Below are 16,977 nucleotides of genomic sequence, written 5' to 3' on the forward strand. Positions count from 1 at the left end.
TCTCTGCATTGGCTCCCGGTAAAATTCAGAATAGAATTTAAAATCCTCCTCCTCACCTACAAAGCCATTAATGGTCACTTCATATCTTAAAGAGCTCATATTTCCCCTATTATCCTAATAGAATAACCCACTCTCAAAATGCAACGCTACTTGTGGTTCCTAGAGTTTCTAAGACTAGAATGGGAGGCAGAGCCTTCAGCTATCAGGCTCCTCTTCTGTGGAGCCAGCTCCCATTCTGGGTCCAGGAGGCAGACTTCCTCTCTACATGTAAGATCAGGCTTAAAACTGTCCTCTTTGATGGGGCTTTTAGTTATAGCTGGCTCAAATGAGTCCATCCCTCAGTTATGCTGCTATAGACCTAGGCTGCTGCAGGATTCCCATGATGCACTGAGCTCTCTCTCTCTCTCTTTCTCTGCACTCATATTGTACTACTTTTGTGCTATTGTACTATTATTGATAACACCATTACCTCTGAGTATAACTGTTATTATTTTCACTGTTACAATTAAAAATCAACAGTATATACTGCTGTTCATGCCGCAGACGTCAGAAAAATGCATTCATCACTTTATGGGCATTTTTTTTTGTTTTTTGCAATTATTGTGTTAAGAATCTTTCTGGGCCTGGGTGCCATATGACCTGCCACTATGACCACTGCACCAAAATTACACCACAGCCCAGTGCTGTTCCTGAGTCAGGCTATTAATCACATTGTCATTGGATTGACTCCGGCTTGCATTTTACATCATCACTTTGAGCTTCATAAAGGTACTATTTCACAGGGCTGGATTGCATCATCTGCCACGGCTGTGATATGTGAATCTGTGAGGAGTTGCAAAGTTACAGTGACAGACTTCCATGTCAGCACATCCTCCCCCTGGAAAATGTTTTGGAGCCATTGTCATGGTGACTGACTGAGAAACTACCTGTTCTCTATTCCCAGTCAGCATGTGAAGCAAAGGGGGAAAAAAAATTGAGGATTGGAAGAGGATGAGGGAGAAAGGGGGAAACAGCGGTGATTCTGCATGTGACACTGCTGTTGACTGTACATACGTCACAGGTCACATGTGAGTCACAGATGGTGATGACATCCTCATCTTCACTTCAGGGCTTACAGTTCAAACACACCGCTGGGATCTCGCTCACTAAGGACTGTCGCTGCGGATACCACTGATGACAGGGATTAGTTTACCTCAGTTGCTGACTAATGAGACATGGAGGGTTATCCCAGCTAAACCATATAGACACACACAAACACAGAGCTTCTACCATAAACCCCGCCCCTCCCTTCATTTGCTTCTCTTTACCTCTGTGTTAATCCTCTCCCCTTTCACATCCCCCCTCTTCCCCTCCTCACCGCTCTCTTGCACGCTCTCTTTTGCTCCTCCCCGCTTTTCCCTCAAAGCCTGCTATTTGATCCAGACTGCTTGTTATGTGATTTCCTGCTGTACATCACTCCCTCGCTACTCGATGGCTTTTCGAGGTGTTCTTGCTTTGCAGTGCAGGGAGTGCGAAAGGAAGTCAGTGCCACGCTGAACCAATATTGTTTCCCCTTTCCTTTCCCATCCTGTGATCTCAATCTGTCTATCCGTCCGTCTCTCTGACCTCCCTTCTTACCCCCTGTCGCGACCCCCTCACCCCCCGACTCCTGATTAATGCTGCCGGCCCCTCAACAATGTTACCATGTATTAACTGGCTACAGCCTTTCCTTGCCTTGATATCCTCCACCTTGCTTACACGAGGCCACAACTGCCCATCCAGCTGTTTTTGTCCAGACCATCACACTGTGGACTGCACCAGCAAAGGTCTCACCAAAGTCCCGGACTCCATTCCTCTGGATGTTCGACGTCTCCTGCTCTCCAACAACTGGATTCCCTGGATCCCGTCTGACTTCCTGTTCCTGTATAGTGATCTAGTCTACCTGGACTTGAGGAATAACTCCCTCTCCCAGCTGGAGCCAGGGACACTGAGCACCTCCTCTAGATTAGTCTTCTTGGACCTAGGGAGCAACAACCTGACAGAAATCTCCTATGGGACATTTGAGGAGTCCAGGAGTCTGATCAAACTGCGACTGGGGAACAACCCCTACCTAAGCATGGTAGGCAGGGGGGCTTTTACAGGGTTGACTTCTTTAAGGGAGCTGGAACTGGAGAGAAATGGCCTCACAACACTGGATGTCAAAGTCCTGGAACCCCTGCCCTCCCTTCGAAAGCTGCGTCTGGAGGGAAACCCCTGGCTCTGCAACTGCAACTTTGCCAGACTATTTGTTTGGCTGACTGAGAACCGCCACAAGCTCCCAACTGGTAAGATATACACTGCTTAAAGTATGGACTTATCCCATGCCAGAACTTGCCTGAGGTACCTTCAGCCTTAATATTTGGTTAATCAGTTGGAATTAGAACAAAGTAAATCCAATGAATTGACAAAAACATCAAGAAAACAACTAATCTTGTTATTGTTGTTATTCAGAGGTCCACAAAACTGTTATCTCTGTTGCACATCTCATAGAAAAATGGTAATGAAGTAGAAGGCAATTATTTAGTTTACCTTTTGTGTTATTAAAATTGGGACAGGCAGAACACTGCACAATACTGAAGGCATTTAAACAGCGTTGTAGTTGTGTGTAGAGTGAACAGTCTGACCTCAGTGATTGTGTTTCTCAGGCATACATTTAATTTAGATGAAGATAAACACACTGTGCGGTATACATATATCAAAAAATGTAATTCTTCCTGGTCAAGTCAAAAAACTGAAAACAAAAAGAGTCAGTGCTCTTGTTTTCTGTGGACTAAGAAATGAAATGAAAGTTAGACATCAGTTAATTATACCTTATTCATCACACTTCATCTCAGTTAAATATTATTATATTCACAGTCTCTGTGTGTACCCAACCTGATTTTGCAAATCAATTCAACAAGTAAAGTATGCGTGCAACCAAACAGGCACAATATCATAATATTTTGCTTATATTCACTATTTATTTATTTACAGATAGACAAACAATAAAATAACTTTAACTTACTGGCTTTTATTTAAAAGTTGGACTGTATCTCACAGCCTTCAGCAGTAGCTGAAGTTTGAACATCAATCACATTGGAAACCTTATCACGATGGTTTTTGGCATGATTGATGTGATTGTCCACATTGATCTTTCTGCCGACTGCTGGATAATGATCATAATACTGTATTGATGACACATTTAAAAAAAACAAACAAACCAAAACTAGCTCAGCTACACAACTGAGACAGATTTTGAGTATGAACATTTAAATATTTCAAATGCCTTTCGTCATATTTTATACATCATATTTTACATGCTAATTTGAGTTTTTCAAAATCGTAATCTTATATAGCTGTCAAGTAAGTGTAGTAGACAAAATTTACAATATTAGAGTATAAATATAGCATAAAATGTAAATACAAAAGCAAAATACTTGAAAACGGAACATAAGCACAATAGTCCAGTAAATGTGTTTAGTTACTTTACTGTCAATGTGTATGTATATTTAATACATACACATACGAGTATGAATGCTACAAAACAGTATATATTTACATCTATCAATATAATCTGTAATGGCAATTATTTGTCACTTAAATAACATTGGCTCAAAAAAGGATGAGTTAGATACTTACAAGGGAACCTGCATAGTGTAACATGCCTTATTCAGCACTACTGATGCTGTGACAAAAGCTACCCATGTCTAGACTTCTTCCTCACAGCACAAACATTGTCTGCACAGCTAAACACACACACACACACACACACACACACACACATGCTAAGTTCAATAAAAATTAAGGAGTGATTGAAAGAACTTGTTCTGGGAGTTTGAGCAAAGACTTAGGAGGACACAGTCTTGCAGTGAGTTTGTAGCCATGGTCCTGGCTACATTCAGAATACTGTGTCTAGCTGTGTGTGTCTGTCTCTGTGTTGCCATTTTGTGTTCCTGTAGACATGTGTATGACCATACACGTCTACAGGAACACAACATGGCAACACAGATGTTTTTGGTCATGTAATCATCTGTCTGTGTTGTATCAATGTGCAGAATATGCATGTGTGCACAAACATTTGCACATATTATTAAACACATGTTTGTGCATGTGTACACCTTGTTTGTGAACACACATCTTTATGCACTCCATTTTGTGTGTTTTTTCTCCATGTTTGTGTTTTGAGTCAATGTGCACATGTCTATGTGTGAGGGGATGTATTTCTGTCTGTCTGTGTCCTGCATGCCTGTGTGAGCATGAGTCTGGCTGCCTGTTGTAGTGCCACGTGACTGGAATATCACCAAGCGATGTGGTCACTGAGTCCCTTTTCATGTGGAAAACCCCTTCTGGTCTTACAGTGACTCACACAAACACAAACACACATATACACACTTGACAATGATGTCTTTTGACTCTTGGGTACAGCAGTGCCACAGAGTAATCACGATAAAATGGAAGTGCCTCTCTGTACACAGTGGAAAATTGTTTCTGAGGTGTTACATTGGATTGGTACAGAAAAACACACTGCTTGGTTTCTATTTCTTGGTTTAGTAAAACAATGTTCACCGACAATGGTTTGCAGAGACTCTAACAAATGAAATAAAAATGTGATGTTTTGGTAAAGAGTCTTTTTTAATTTTTTTTTATGTTAAAATAGTTATATAATGACATTATATACATTCTGGCCTGCAGTATTGATGTGTAAACCTGGATGTCTCTGTGCATTAGTATTGCAAAAGTCTTTCCAGTTGTTAAAACTTCAAAATATAAATTTGAGGCAATAATTTGCGTTAGCAAACCAAGCTATTTGTTTGCTTCAAAACCATTTAGTTTAGGCTACTTATATCTTTCAGCTGCAGTTCAATGCAAGGAGCGAAAGTTCTCTTAACTTTTGTGTCTTTGTTGTGAAATGCGGGAAAGTCAACACTCTGAGTTGGCATTTGTCACTTGAAGTCTCAGTCTGGATGTGTTGCCTCCATCTGGAGTCTACACAGGTAAGTTTTAACCTACATTTCATTTAAGTTAGAATAGTGGATAATGGATATGCATGCATCATCAACAACATTTAAACTCAAATAGCTTAAGGTGAATTAGCTAAGGCTAGCAACTAGCTGATGCTAGTTACACTTGTCTAGACAAGTATCCTTCAAACAAGATCGGCATGTTTTTTTTTTAACATTTCAGTGGCTAAAACAGAAACACTAACTGTTAAGATATCAATCACTTTGAGGTCACAACATTAGCTAATAATTCATGTCTCCTTTTCAGATGAATTGACTGCATTGCATCTCAGTTTTAAACTTAAGTTTTAAACTAAAAATGAAAACACACCATATTTTCATTTTTTCCATTTTAAACCAAAAACGAGCCGTTTTTCAGTTTTTCCATTGTCCATGTCCAGTATTAAATGGAACAAGGTGTAAAAAGCTGGCTGTTTTTTTGGTTTGTTGTAATTTCCTTTATTCAGGTTTTTCTTGTGAATTAAAGACCGCAGGTGACTGAAAAAAATGAAAAGGAAATACCGGAAGTAAAATGAAACCGTCAAAATAAAAGTGAAATGTGTGAGAACTTTACTCTAAGGAGAACAATTCACTATGAATTAACTGGGTGCCTGTAGGTTCAGATTAAACTAAATTTAGTTACTTAGTGTAATATATAGTGATATTAATTTAGTTAAGTGGTATTAATATTGTGGAAACTGTTGCCCCGATCCACATTCCCTACCCAAATAAAGAGCATCTACACTGCTCAAAAAAAAATTAAGGGAACACTTCATCATCACAGTATAACAACAAGTAAGTTAAACTTCAGGTATATCAATCTGTCCATTTAGGAAGCACAAGTGATTGTGAATCAATTTCAGCTGCTTTTGTGCAAATGAAAGGGCAATGGAGAGGCAAAAGCAAGACAACCCCCAAAAAGGGAATGGTTTTACGTGTGGTGGCCACAGACAGTTGCTCTCTCCTGATCCTTCCTGACAGATTCTTCTCTAGTTTTGTGTTTTGCTAGTGTCCTTGTCACTACTGGTAGCATGAGGTGGTACCTGCAGCCCAATCAGTTTGCACAGGTAGTCCAGCTCCTCCAGGATGGCACATCCATACGTGTGGTCTCAAGAAGGTTTGCTGTGTCTCCCAGCACAGTCTCAAGAGCATGGATACCAGGAGACCGGCCGTTACACGAGGAGAGCTGGACAGGGCCGTAGCAGGGCATCAACCCAGCAGCAGGACCGGTACCTGCTCCTTTGTGTGGGGAGGAAAGAGAGGAGCACTGCCAGAGCCCTACAACATGACCTCCAGCAGGCTACTGGTGTGCATGTTTCTGACCAAACTGTCAGAAACAGACTCCATGAGGGTGGCATGAGGGCCTGACGTCCTCTAGTGGGACCTGTGCTCACAGCCCAGCACCCTGCAGCTTGATTGCCATTTGCCAGAGAACACCAGAATTGGCAGATCAGCCATTGGCGCGCCATTCTCCTCACAGATGAGAGCAGGTTCACACTGACAACATGTGACAGATGTAAAAGAGTCTGGAGATGCCGTGGTGAACGTTATGCTGCCAGTAACATCATCCAGCATGACCGGTTTGGCGGTGGGTCAGTAATGGTTTGGAGAGGCAAATCCTTGGAGGGTCGCACAGCCCTCCATGTCATAGCCAACGGTATCCTGATTGCTGTTAAGTACCAGGATGAAATCCTCAGAGTGATTATCAGACCTCGCGCTGGTGCAGAGGGCCCTGGGTTCCTCCTGGTGTAGGACAATGCCTGGCATCATGTGGCCACAGTGTGTAGGCGGTTCGTGGATGACGAAGGCGTTGATGCCACTGACTTGCCCTCATGTTCCTCTGACCTAAATCCAAATTAGCACTCTAAGGTGGTATTTGTTTTGCATGTGTGCAACATTGGTTTTAGGATGAGAAGAATGTCAACCTTAGGTAAATTACTGACTTTTGGGGTGAGCAGGAGGCCAAGGATCCATTACATGTCTGGGTTTTATTGTTATATTGTTGTTTGTTGGTTTATCTACATCTACTAGAGACAGCAATGGGATATGTCAGAGTATAGACCTGGTTTTAGACGTCCCATTCAAAGAGGACGTGGATATGGTAATATGCCATATTGGAGGGGACAGGCACATCCTGCAGATATGTGTAATTATTGTCAGAGGTTTGGTTACTGGTCTAAAGATTGTGAACAGAGGATCCTAGATCAGCAGATAGAAAGACAAGGAGAGGGAGAGAGAGAAAATTCAGTTCAGGATTATCTTACTTCATCCCCTCCATTGCAAGCCCCAGTACAGGCTGGACACAGACCTGCTTCCTTCATGTGGAATGCAGGACATGACCTATAGGGAGACCCACAGATGGACATAGACAGTTTCAGTTCATAAGTAATGCAATGCAAGTGCATGTTTCTGATACACCTATACAATTACCAAAATTTAATTTAAAGGTAGCAGGAAAACTGATTCTTTTTTTTGATAGATACAGGATTTATTTGCATTCACATATTGTAATTGTCAATAGGGATTTACAAGGTGGAGCATGGGATATGTTGCCAGTCAAACAGCCGCAACACAAGCACATTTGTCTAAATTGGTCTTGCCTGGTCCATCTGCGTTAGTACAGTATGTGGATGACATTTTGGTCGCATTACCAACACAAGAGAATTGCTTTAAAGACTCTTGCCTTGCTGACTCATCTGGCCACAGGAGGACATAGAGCATCACTTGCGAAGCCTCACATCAGTGTTGGGACTCAGTACATTCAAGGTGGTGGAGACCACATGTTTCTTTGGTCTACAGACAATAGAACTCACTTCCTCACAGTTCCTCACTGTTCACACTGAGAGCCGATCCTCCCACAGGGACCTCACTGACCAGTCCATGTTGGTCAGTGTGTGACATGTGACCCCCCAGGATGTCACCAGACAAAACCAGATCTCCTTCTCTGTTCTCTCTCTTCTGTCCTTGGCCTGCTCAGGAGCAGCAGCTCCTTTTCCCCTTCCGGCCCTTTGAGGAGCAACCAGGCTCCCAGCACCAGGTCAGCACAAGGCTACCTGGCTCGACAGCTTTCCTGCAGACCTGCTCACAGCAGACTGCAACACTCTCCCTCATTTTGCTTTTCAACACAGAGTGAACAAGTTAACTTTAGTGCCAGCGGCTACGACACAAAGTCTGCCAGCTGATTTCCCAAGCAACAGGAGCCACAGCAGAGTTAGCGTGGAACAGTAAGAAGAACAAAGAGCAAACCAGCCAACCTCCTCTCCAACACAGAGACCACACAGACAGACAGGACTTCACTCCACCAGGAAGCTACCCAACTCACTGGACTCTTCAACAACACTGGAAAGGACCTCTTTGTTTTGTTCCAAGGACCGGGTAAAATGGCCTAACCTCACTTATCACAGCACAGCTAAGCAGCATATCTCTTAACCTTTGTTAATGTACATATTGGTTAATGTTTTGTTGTTGTAATGTTTACTTAGGTTGTGGTAAGTCAAACAGTTAATTGAGTACTGGTACCTTCAGATTACATGAGCTGGGCTAACAAAGAAACTCACACCTTCCCTCCCCCACACACCAGGTGGTCTCAGTGGTTGTTTTGAGTGGTTTCTTTGTTTACCACCATCTTGTGTAGTCTTTCTTGCTCAGGCTATGTGGTCACAGCGACGATTTTGAATTGGCCATCTTGCCTTTGTCTGTGTCCCCACAGACACAATACGATATATTATATATATGACGTATTGGGATAATACAAGCAAGCCAATATATTGCGATTTTTTTTTTTTCCAAAATAGTCTACTTTTAGAAAAACTCTCATAGTTTAAAGAACACACAATGTTGTTGTGTGTAGTTTCTTGTATGCAGTTTCTTCTTTATGCATTCAGACTCAGAACAGTTCGAAACTTGTTTGTGCTTTAGCTGGTGGCAAGCTGCGGTGCTGCATCTGAAAAAGGTTACAACACATCTGATCCTGCCAAGTAGTCGCACCACATTTGGCAATTTGAGTGCCGAGATTCAGACTGTGTGCAAAGCACTGTACGTGGGTCATATCTGCAAGTCTAGCCATGACACAGGGTTTTCCCCTAGCGCCGGCCAGCAGCCAAACAGCTGGACATTAATGCATTTCCAGCTGGCTACTCTTTCCTTCCTGATGTCCTGTGTCTGTCAGAGAAACGCAGGTTTCTAACGTGAAACGCAGGTTTCTAACGTGAAACTGCGTTATTGTGTTTTTACCGTTTTAATCAGGTCTGTTTGTTTTTGAGAGAAGATCTCTGCGGATTAGTTTTTTAAAAAAATGCATATTTTCCCCAACTGCATCTAGTCTGCAGAATCTCTCTGCCCTTGCTCTGTGTGTGTGTCAGCGCTGCACACATGGGCGTCACGGCAGAGCGGTGACGTGAAACAATTAACCTGAAGATTACCTGAGTTGATGTGAACTCCCCTCTTAGTTACTGTAAGTAAGTGCAATAAAATTTTTGCAAATAAAAAGCAAAAACTTTATCAATACACCTGTTCAACCTGCATAAATGTTAACTTGTAGAATGCAATATTTGAATCTTCTCCATCTGCGCCCGAAGCCTGTACACTTGCGAGATCTCTTCATCTAGTTAGAGGCGTGGAAGGAGGGGGAGAGTCAAATGGCTGAGTGACTGCTACACAACTAGTGGTCGGAGGCTTAAATAAAACAAAAAATCACCATCACAAAATCACTGTCACAATGATAAAATATCGATAAAGCGCTTCAACATATCGATATAGTATCACGTCATGAAATATCGCAATATTTTATTGTATCGATATTTTCTCACACCCCTAATGTATAAGGCAAATCAGTACTGTGTATGTGTGTTTTCATGTCTTTCTATGATTTTTGTTAATTACCAATTTTTGTACACATATATGTACACACATATATTGACAGACACGCAAACCATCTCTACTTTTGATATTCAGCTTATAAAAAATCATCATTTTGGCATCAAATTTGTATTATTCATATTCATTGAAGTACTGTACTTCAATGAATATGAGCTGCTTTTTCAACCATTTTAGCATTGTGGTGAGCTGATCTGTTCAATACGACTTGTAGTTTTCCGTCCGATATCCCATTTACGAACACAAGTTTCATCTTAAAAGCTGCTGTCTGCCTAGGGAGACAGATGTGATTGTGTGTGCATGTTTCCCTGCTCCCCCTGGTGGCCACAGTCACCAGTGGCAAGCAGTGTCTCAGCAGGTGTTACTGGGCAGAAATGGGCAAAGCTGGTTCTGATTGGCTAATTAGACTCATTAATTCTTAGCCTTTTAACTCAGGTATGAGAGCAACTCTAAGATAAATCAACACGGTGTGTTTGCGTGTGCTTGTGTGTGTGTGTTGATGTGTAGTTCTTTGTGCATTTCTTTCTATAATTGTGAAGACAATTTTGGTGAAAAACTATTATTGTGAGGTCATTTTGGCTGGTCCTGACAATTTCAAGGGGCTGTTTAAAGGTTATGTTTACAAAGTACCAAATACCACGCACACACAAGAGGTAAAATAGGTAGTAAAAGTTCGATCTTACGAGCTATCGTCTATATGGGGATATAGTGGTATATCTTTATTGCAGATCAACTTCTGTTAGGGAATGTACATGTGTGTATACATGTCTTGCTGTGGTTGTGGGGACAAATGTGGGTTTGAAACCATCAGTGTGAGGTTATTTTGGCCAGTCCTGACAGCTTCAAAAGGCTTTTTTAGGGACACCTCACCACCCTTTGAGGAGCGCATCATCTCCTTTTACACAGAGAGATGCATTGCCCATTCTTAGGGTGCATTTTTGAAAATAATCACCTTAACAACATACTGGTCATGTATCACAGAAACATAAAAACCATAAGTGGAGAGATTTTCTGACATCAATCAGGGTAATTAGTGATTGTCAGTCTAATGACACAGACCAGCCATGTAATAATGGAGCTGAAGCTGAATTTTAATTTGCAAGTTTCTCAGATTCAATTGCACAGAAAAAGGTGAAGCTGATTGTGTAGAGAATGTGGATTCTGAAATACTTGAGCACAGACCAGTATCCCTTTTTTTCATATGCAATGTCTGTTACATGTGTCTAAACATGCAATACAGACGATTATTAGAAAGTAACTGACATCAAACCATCTTCTTTGCTCACAGTGATTGAGAGAAAGTATCCACATCTTGAAATTGTGTTTATTTGCATGGGACCCGATATGCAGAGGGTATGATTCTGTCAGCTGGACACTCCAGTAGACTGCCAGAATTCTATAAAATAGTGACCAACGTAGTTAATCCTGAAAAAGGCCTTTGTTGGCAAAAAGCTCACATCTTGGTACATGGAACACTTGTGTTAGGTGTTTGTGGAGAGCATCTATACAGACGCTGAGATATTCCAGCCTGAGACTCTCAACAACCATCATCCATTGGTTGCATACCCAGTGGGAGGGAAGGTGCTGGTGTCTTCAAAAGTGTGCCTGCTCCATTGAAGTGAGGCAGAATGGTAAGTAAACTCTGATTATGCTTCATAGACAAATTTTTTGGCAGTCTTGCTTTCATTTTCACTCTCACTTTCTTCCATTCAAAGAAGATGTTAACATTCAATGCTCATCAATACTTCTTCAATCATAATGAGTTTTGATATGTTGTCTCCCAACTAGCTTTTACATAGTACATAGTAATAGCTTATTCTCATTAATGTCTTTCAGTTTGATTTACAGTTCATGTGTTGGTCATTTCCTGTCTATCATCACAAGGACACTGACTCGGAGCAGATGAAGGGCCTGATTGCGGGTATCCTCACTGCATTGCAGAATGATAGTACTTCAGCTCCTGTCATGATTGGCTGTTTTAGAAGAAGGCATCATCCTTGAGGATCTCCCTGACCCACCAACAGCTTTTGCTTACCAAATTGGGCTAATCTACGCTTTACACTTGCAGTACCCAAAAGATCTGAGCTACATGTTTGAAATCATTCAGAGGGTTTTCATGGAACTTGGAACAGATCTCTTTGCAAGGGTCAGATCCCCTTAAAAACAAACTACTTCCGTGAATCCAGCGAGGTAGCTGATGATGTTGGGTCTGGGACAGTTTCTGTTGCTCCTTATAGAATGATATGAATCTCAGTTGCCTGAGATGGAACCACCTCTACCCATCCCCCTTTTCTCTCTTCTTTTTTTCTAGTTCTCTCTTCACATCTCTTGTCTCACCCTCGTTTCTCTCCTTTTTTCCCACTTTCTCCATTTTCCTATATCTTGTTTATCTGTTTTCTTGTAATTCTCTCTCCTTTCTCTCAGTCTGTCACCCCAACTTGTCTAACTTCATTAGTTTACTCACTTAATTCATATATTCTCCTTTTCCCACTCAAATTCTGCCCTATAAAACTCTCCTTCTGTCCAGCCCATACCATGTTTGCTATGGACTCTCTGCTACTCACTGTCAGCACTTATATACCTCAAACCCCTCGTCCCTACCCATCTCTCAAGTTCAGATGTGGCTGAATGCCTCCTTACATTTATCTTGCACTTTATTGGATTTTCTTAAACATTTAGCTTATGTTATATTTAATTGTGTGTGACACATACCACTGAGTAGTATTCTGATAAATAAAGCATTTCCTGATCATTTTGAGACTGAAAGTTCTGGCTGTCAGTATCCTTGTTAACAGTTTTGTTAGATTGACAGTTGTGTATCATACTTATGCACTTGTATTTCAATTTGGTGCAGATATCTATCTATCTATCTATCTATCTATCTATCTATCTATCTATCTATCTATCTATCTATCTATCTATCTATCTATCTATCTATCTATCTATCTATCTAATTAGTTCCCATTTACTTGGCCTTGTTGGAAGGAATTTGATACAAGTAGAGATAAAATAAAATAAAAAGTTTTGAATGTAGATGTTGCATCTGTAATTATTTATACATTTGATGGGAAGTTACTGGTCCTTGTTGTTATTAAATTCACTTTATTGAAATAAAGTGGGTATTATGTACAGATTCATGAGAATTTAAAGTCGTTACAATGTTAAATTTTAAGTTACCGCAACTTAAAGTTTACAGAAATGAGAAATGAGAATGAATGAAAGTTGTCAGGGCCCGCATAGTTTTTATAATATATTTTGGTAGGTTTAGCGTTTATATCTTTTCTATTTCCTGTTTTATTTTGGTGTGTGTTCTTCCTTGTACTGTCTAACTTCCTTCCCTCCTGTTGATTGCCTCCCTTCCCCTAATGTGATACACCTGTGTCTCGTTATCATTCAGTGTATATATGTGGTGGGGTTTTTCCCTTCTGTGCCAGATCGTCTTGTCGGATTCCTCTCAGCGGTCCAGTGTCTGTTTCATGTATATATCCATATCTATAGCCCTTGTGATATTGACCCGTTTTTGCCTTATGGATACTGAGTACTCGCCTAGTGATTTTGTACCTCTGCCCTGTGGATTGGATTTCCTTGTATTTGTTTTTTTTATATATATATTTTTTTGGGCTTTTTATGCCTTTATTGATAGTGCAGTAGAGAGAGACAGGAAATGGGGAGGCAGAGAGAGGGGCAATGACATGCAGCATGGTATTTTTGAAATTGGACTGAATTAAATGACTACCGAACTCTCCTTCTCTCTGTCCCTGCCTCTGCATTTTGAGTCCTACTGTTCTGTGTCTGATAAAAGTTGAACAAACTCAAAAGCAAAACTTTAAATGTTAAGTTTAATTGGCCAATTTACAATTTTGCTGATGTTTGTTGTTTGTTTGAGTTCTCCCCTAAATTTTTATTTTTGAGGAGAGGATAAAGAATAAAATGACAACAGAAAGACTAGTGTTATGTTCCAAATAAAGAAAATGATGTTCATTCATATTGGAACTGCATATATAAAAACTGACCTATTGTTATTGCGATTCCAGTCCCACCCCGTCCAAAGTTACACATGGGGAAAAGAAATTAACTGTACTGAACACGTCACTAGAGATTGTTTGGGAAGAGGGTTTACTCAGGGTAACTTTAAGAACCAGAACTGACTTAATTTTTGTTGGTTATTGATGAATCATTGAAAGTGATTTTGTGTAGACTCTGGACTGCTTATGTTGGAGTTGTTTATTTGGTCTGCAAAGGACCTTGTCTTTGTTGAGTGTGGGGCTTGAAATATACTGATTTATGATGAAAGACTTTGTGTTTGCACATTCTGATATTGCTTGGTTACTTGATAATTTTGTTGCAAACTGTTGGCAACTCAGATTTAAGTGGGTTCATGGAATTGATTCATGTATCCAGGTAGGGGATTGACCTAAAAAAAAATGTTTTTTTTAAATCACAAACTTGTTGAACCTCTCTGCTGGTGGCAGCAAAAAAATTAAAAGGCAATTCACTACACTATCAACTATTCTCAAAACCTGTTTTTTTAACAATGCATCTAAACAATGGAGAAAAACTGCATTTTAAGCAGTGTTTATTTTGTCAGAGCAGAGGAGTGTCAGATCAACATTTGGTTTGTAGTTGTTACAAAGGCAGGAACTCAGGGGAAAGAACCCAAAGGTAGATACAGGAAGACTGGATGCTATAGTGAAGATGCTTTAATAAGAATGTACAGACTTGCACATGGATGGATGGGAAAACTGAAAGGTGAGTTTACAGGTTAGCAGAACAGTACAGGTGACTTCCACTGGAAGCACAAAGTTAATGACAGCGTGAGACAAAAGCTCCCGATGACCCTCGGTTAGACTAAATGTTAAAAATTGGTTAAAAAAATGATATCAATATTGTTAAAAGACTAGCTGCAAAATGTTATGAGTTACCGCTCTGGACCCATCACACAATCTTCAAATTAAGTGGGAAGGAGTCAGTTAAAAGAAAGAAAAGCCGGAAGGAGACACTATGGAACTATGGAACAAATACTGTGATTCACTGAAGACATCACCGATAAACTGGAAAACTTCAGGAAAGACTTCAAACTATTTCGGACTGACAAAAAAGAAGCCCTTACAGATTTGAGCCGGGACGTTAAAGAACTGAAACAAGAGCTGAGGAATATCCAGGAACAAGTGGATGACACAGAGGAGAGACTCTGTGTGTGTGAAAACAGAGAGACAATACTACCAGAAACCAGAAAGACGCAGAGAAAGAAGGATTATTCAGAGAGCAAATCCCAACAAAATTCAATGAGGATATTTAATGTTAAAGAAGGAGATGATGGAGAGGACATGATTAATTTTGTCAAAGGATTTCTACTGGACAAACTGGGAATAGAGTAAAACCAGCTTAAGATAACCCAAGCACCGTTCCTCTCCAATGCAGGTAGAGGACCGGCCTGAACTCCTGAGCTGGGACAGACGACAGCAGGTGTTGAAGAGTGAATGGGGGAAAAAAAGAAATGATGCTCCAGGAAAATAGACTGTACTTTGACCAAGACTTCACTGCAAAAGTGTGTTAGGAGAGAACACTTTACCTGATCACATGTAAAACAATGCTATCTTGGCAAAATAGATATATCAGACCATACTGTAATGGTCTGACATTGAGCTGTGAGCAATGAGCTGACATTGGCAATAGAAAACAGTGCATCAATTTGGAGGCTAAACAAATAACTCTCTTTTAAATGACACTGAATTCAAAAACAAAATAACAACGATATTAAAACAATATATATATATTAAGATTAATGATAATAGAGAGGTCTCCCCTTTAATAGTTTGGGAGGGTGCTTAAGCAGTTATTAGAGGGGAGATAATAGCCTTTTATTCATATAAGAAAAAGCTAAGAGAAAAAGGAAAGAAACAATTTAGAAAGCAAATTGATGAGTCTCCAACAAGAGCAAGGACAAAGGCATTGGGAAAAGAAGGACCTCCACTGGGCAAGGGCATCCCATCTCTTGTGTTTTTTTAATGCAATGCTCAATTTGGTCTGAATACCCACGTTGTAAATAAGTTATAATGTTGACACAGGCATGAAAGCCCAGTGTCTTGGTTGTCTACCAGCTGGTTCACTTGTTGTCTTCTTTCTTCCCAGGTATGGAGGGGATAGATTGCTCACTGCCTCTGGATGGACGTCGTGTTCCCCTCAGTTTACTCTCTGAGGACAGTTTCCGGGAGTGCCGTGGTAACCTGACCCTAACAGACTATCTAATCGTCATCTTTTCTGGCATCTCTGTCTCAGTGGCAGCCATCATGGCCAGCTTTTTCCTCGCTTCAACAGTCCACTGCTTCCAGCGCCTCAGCAAAGGCAGTAAAGGAGATGAGGAAGAAGGGAATGACTGATGGGGGGAAGGAAAGGAGAACTGGATAACATAAAATGCAAGTGTTTCATACAAAACTCATGCTGTATCCCAGAGAAAGCTCGACAAAACATGCCAGCAGGCAGACACCAGTGGTGGAATTGTAGGAATTTCTTGGACTGCATACCGCACTGACGGCAGAGACACTGGTCAGTGTCTGTTAGATACAGGAGAGCTGTAGTACAACAATTATGCCATTTTTGAAAACAATATTATATTGGACCCTGACAAATCATATCTTTCACATGACTGAACCATCAACCAACAAAAAAACTCCACTATCCTAACTAACTATCCTAAACACTACTATTCCACTATAATACACTACACAGGATAAAACAAGCAATTACTCACACCCAACACTGACTCTTGGTACACTATATTATATATCCAACATCTAAATGCAATTTCATACAGTTTTATCATAACTGCGTGGAAGTGACTGCAATAAAAATTAGATTGCACTACCGCGGTCGATCCCTGTTTGCAGACCCTTGCAAAGTCAAGTCAAAACAGCAGTGCTTTAATTGGAAAGGAATAATAAAAAATTGTAAAGTAATTGTAAAAACAATGGTTTTTGGTTAGATCCTATCTAGATTGCAGTGTGCTAGACCTCGATTGGGTTGGGTCCTCAGGTTTTCACAAGTTCAGCTGGTACAGCTGGTGGAGAAGTGCCTTGCTCAACAGCTTCTTGGTTGTTGAAAGAAC

The 16,977-nt window shown here is 40.7% G+C and overlaps 1 protein-coding gene across 1 annotated transcript; it reads left to right on the plus strand.

Moving 5' to 3' along the window:
* Positions 1-1,675: 1,675 nt before the first annotated feature.
* On the plus strand, positions 1,676-16,252 carry LOC111219244 (leucine-rich repeat-containing protein 38-like). The gene is made up of 2 exons (XM_022741863.1): positions 1,676-2,303; positions 16,005-16,252. The coding sequence occupies exons 1-2, from the start codon at positions 1,676-1,678 to the stop codon at positions 16,250-16,252; spliced, it is 876 nt and encodes a 291-aa protein (XP_022597584.1).
* The last annotated feature ends 725 nt before the right edge of the window (positions 16,253-16,977 follow it).

The sequence above is a fragment of the Seriola dumerili genome, unplaced genomic scaffold (assembly GCF_002260705.1).
Source record: "Seriola dumerili isolate Sdu_G_001 unplaced genomic scaffold, Sdu_1.0 BDQW01000056.1, whole genome shotgun sequence".
In the NCBI taxonomy this organism is placed as follows: domain Eukaryota; kingdom Metazoa; phylum Chordata; class Actinopteri; order Carangiformes; family Carangidae; genus Seriola; species Seriola dumerili.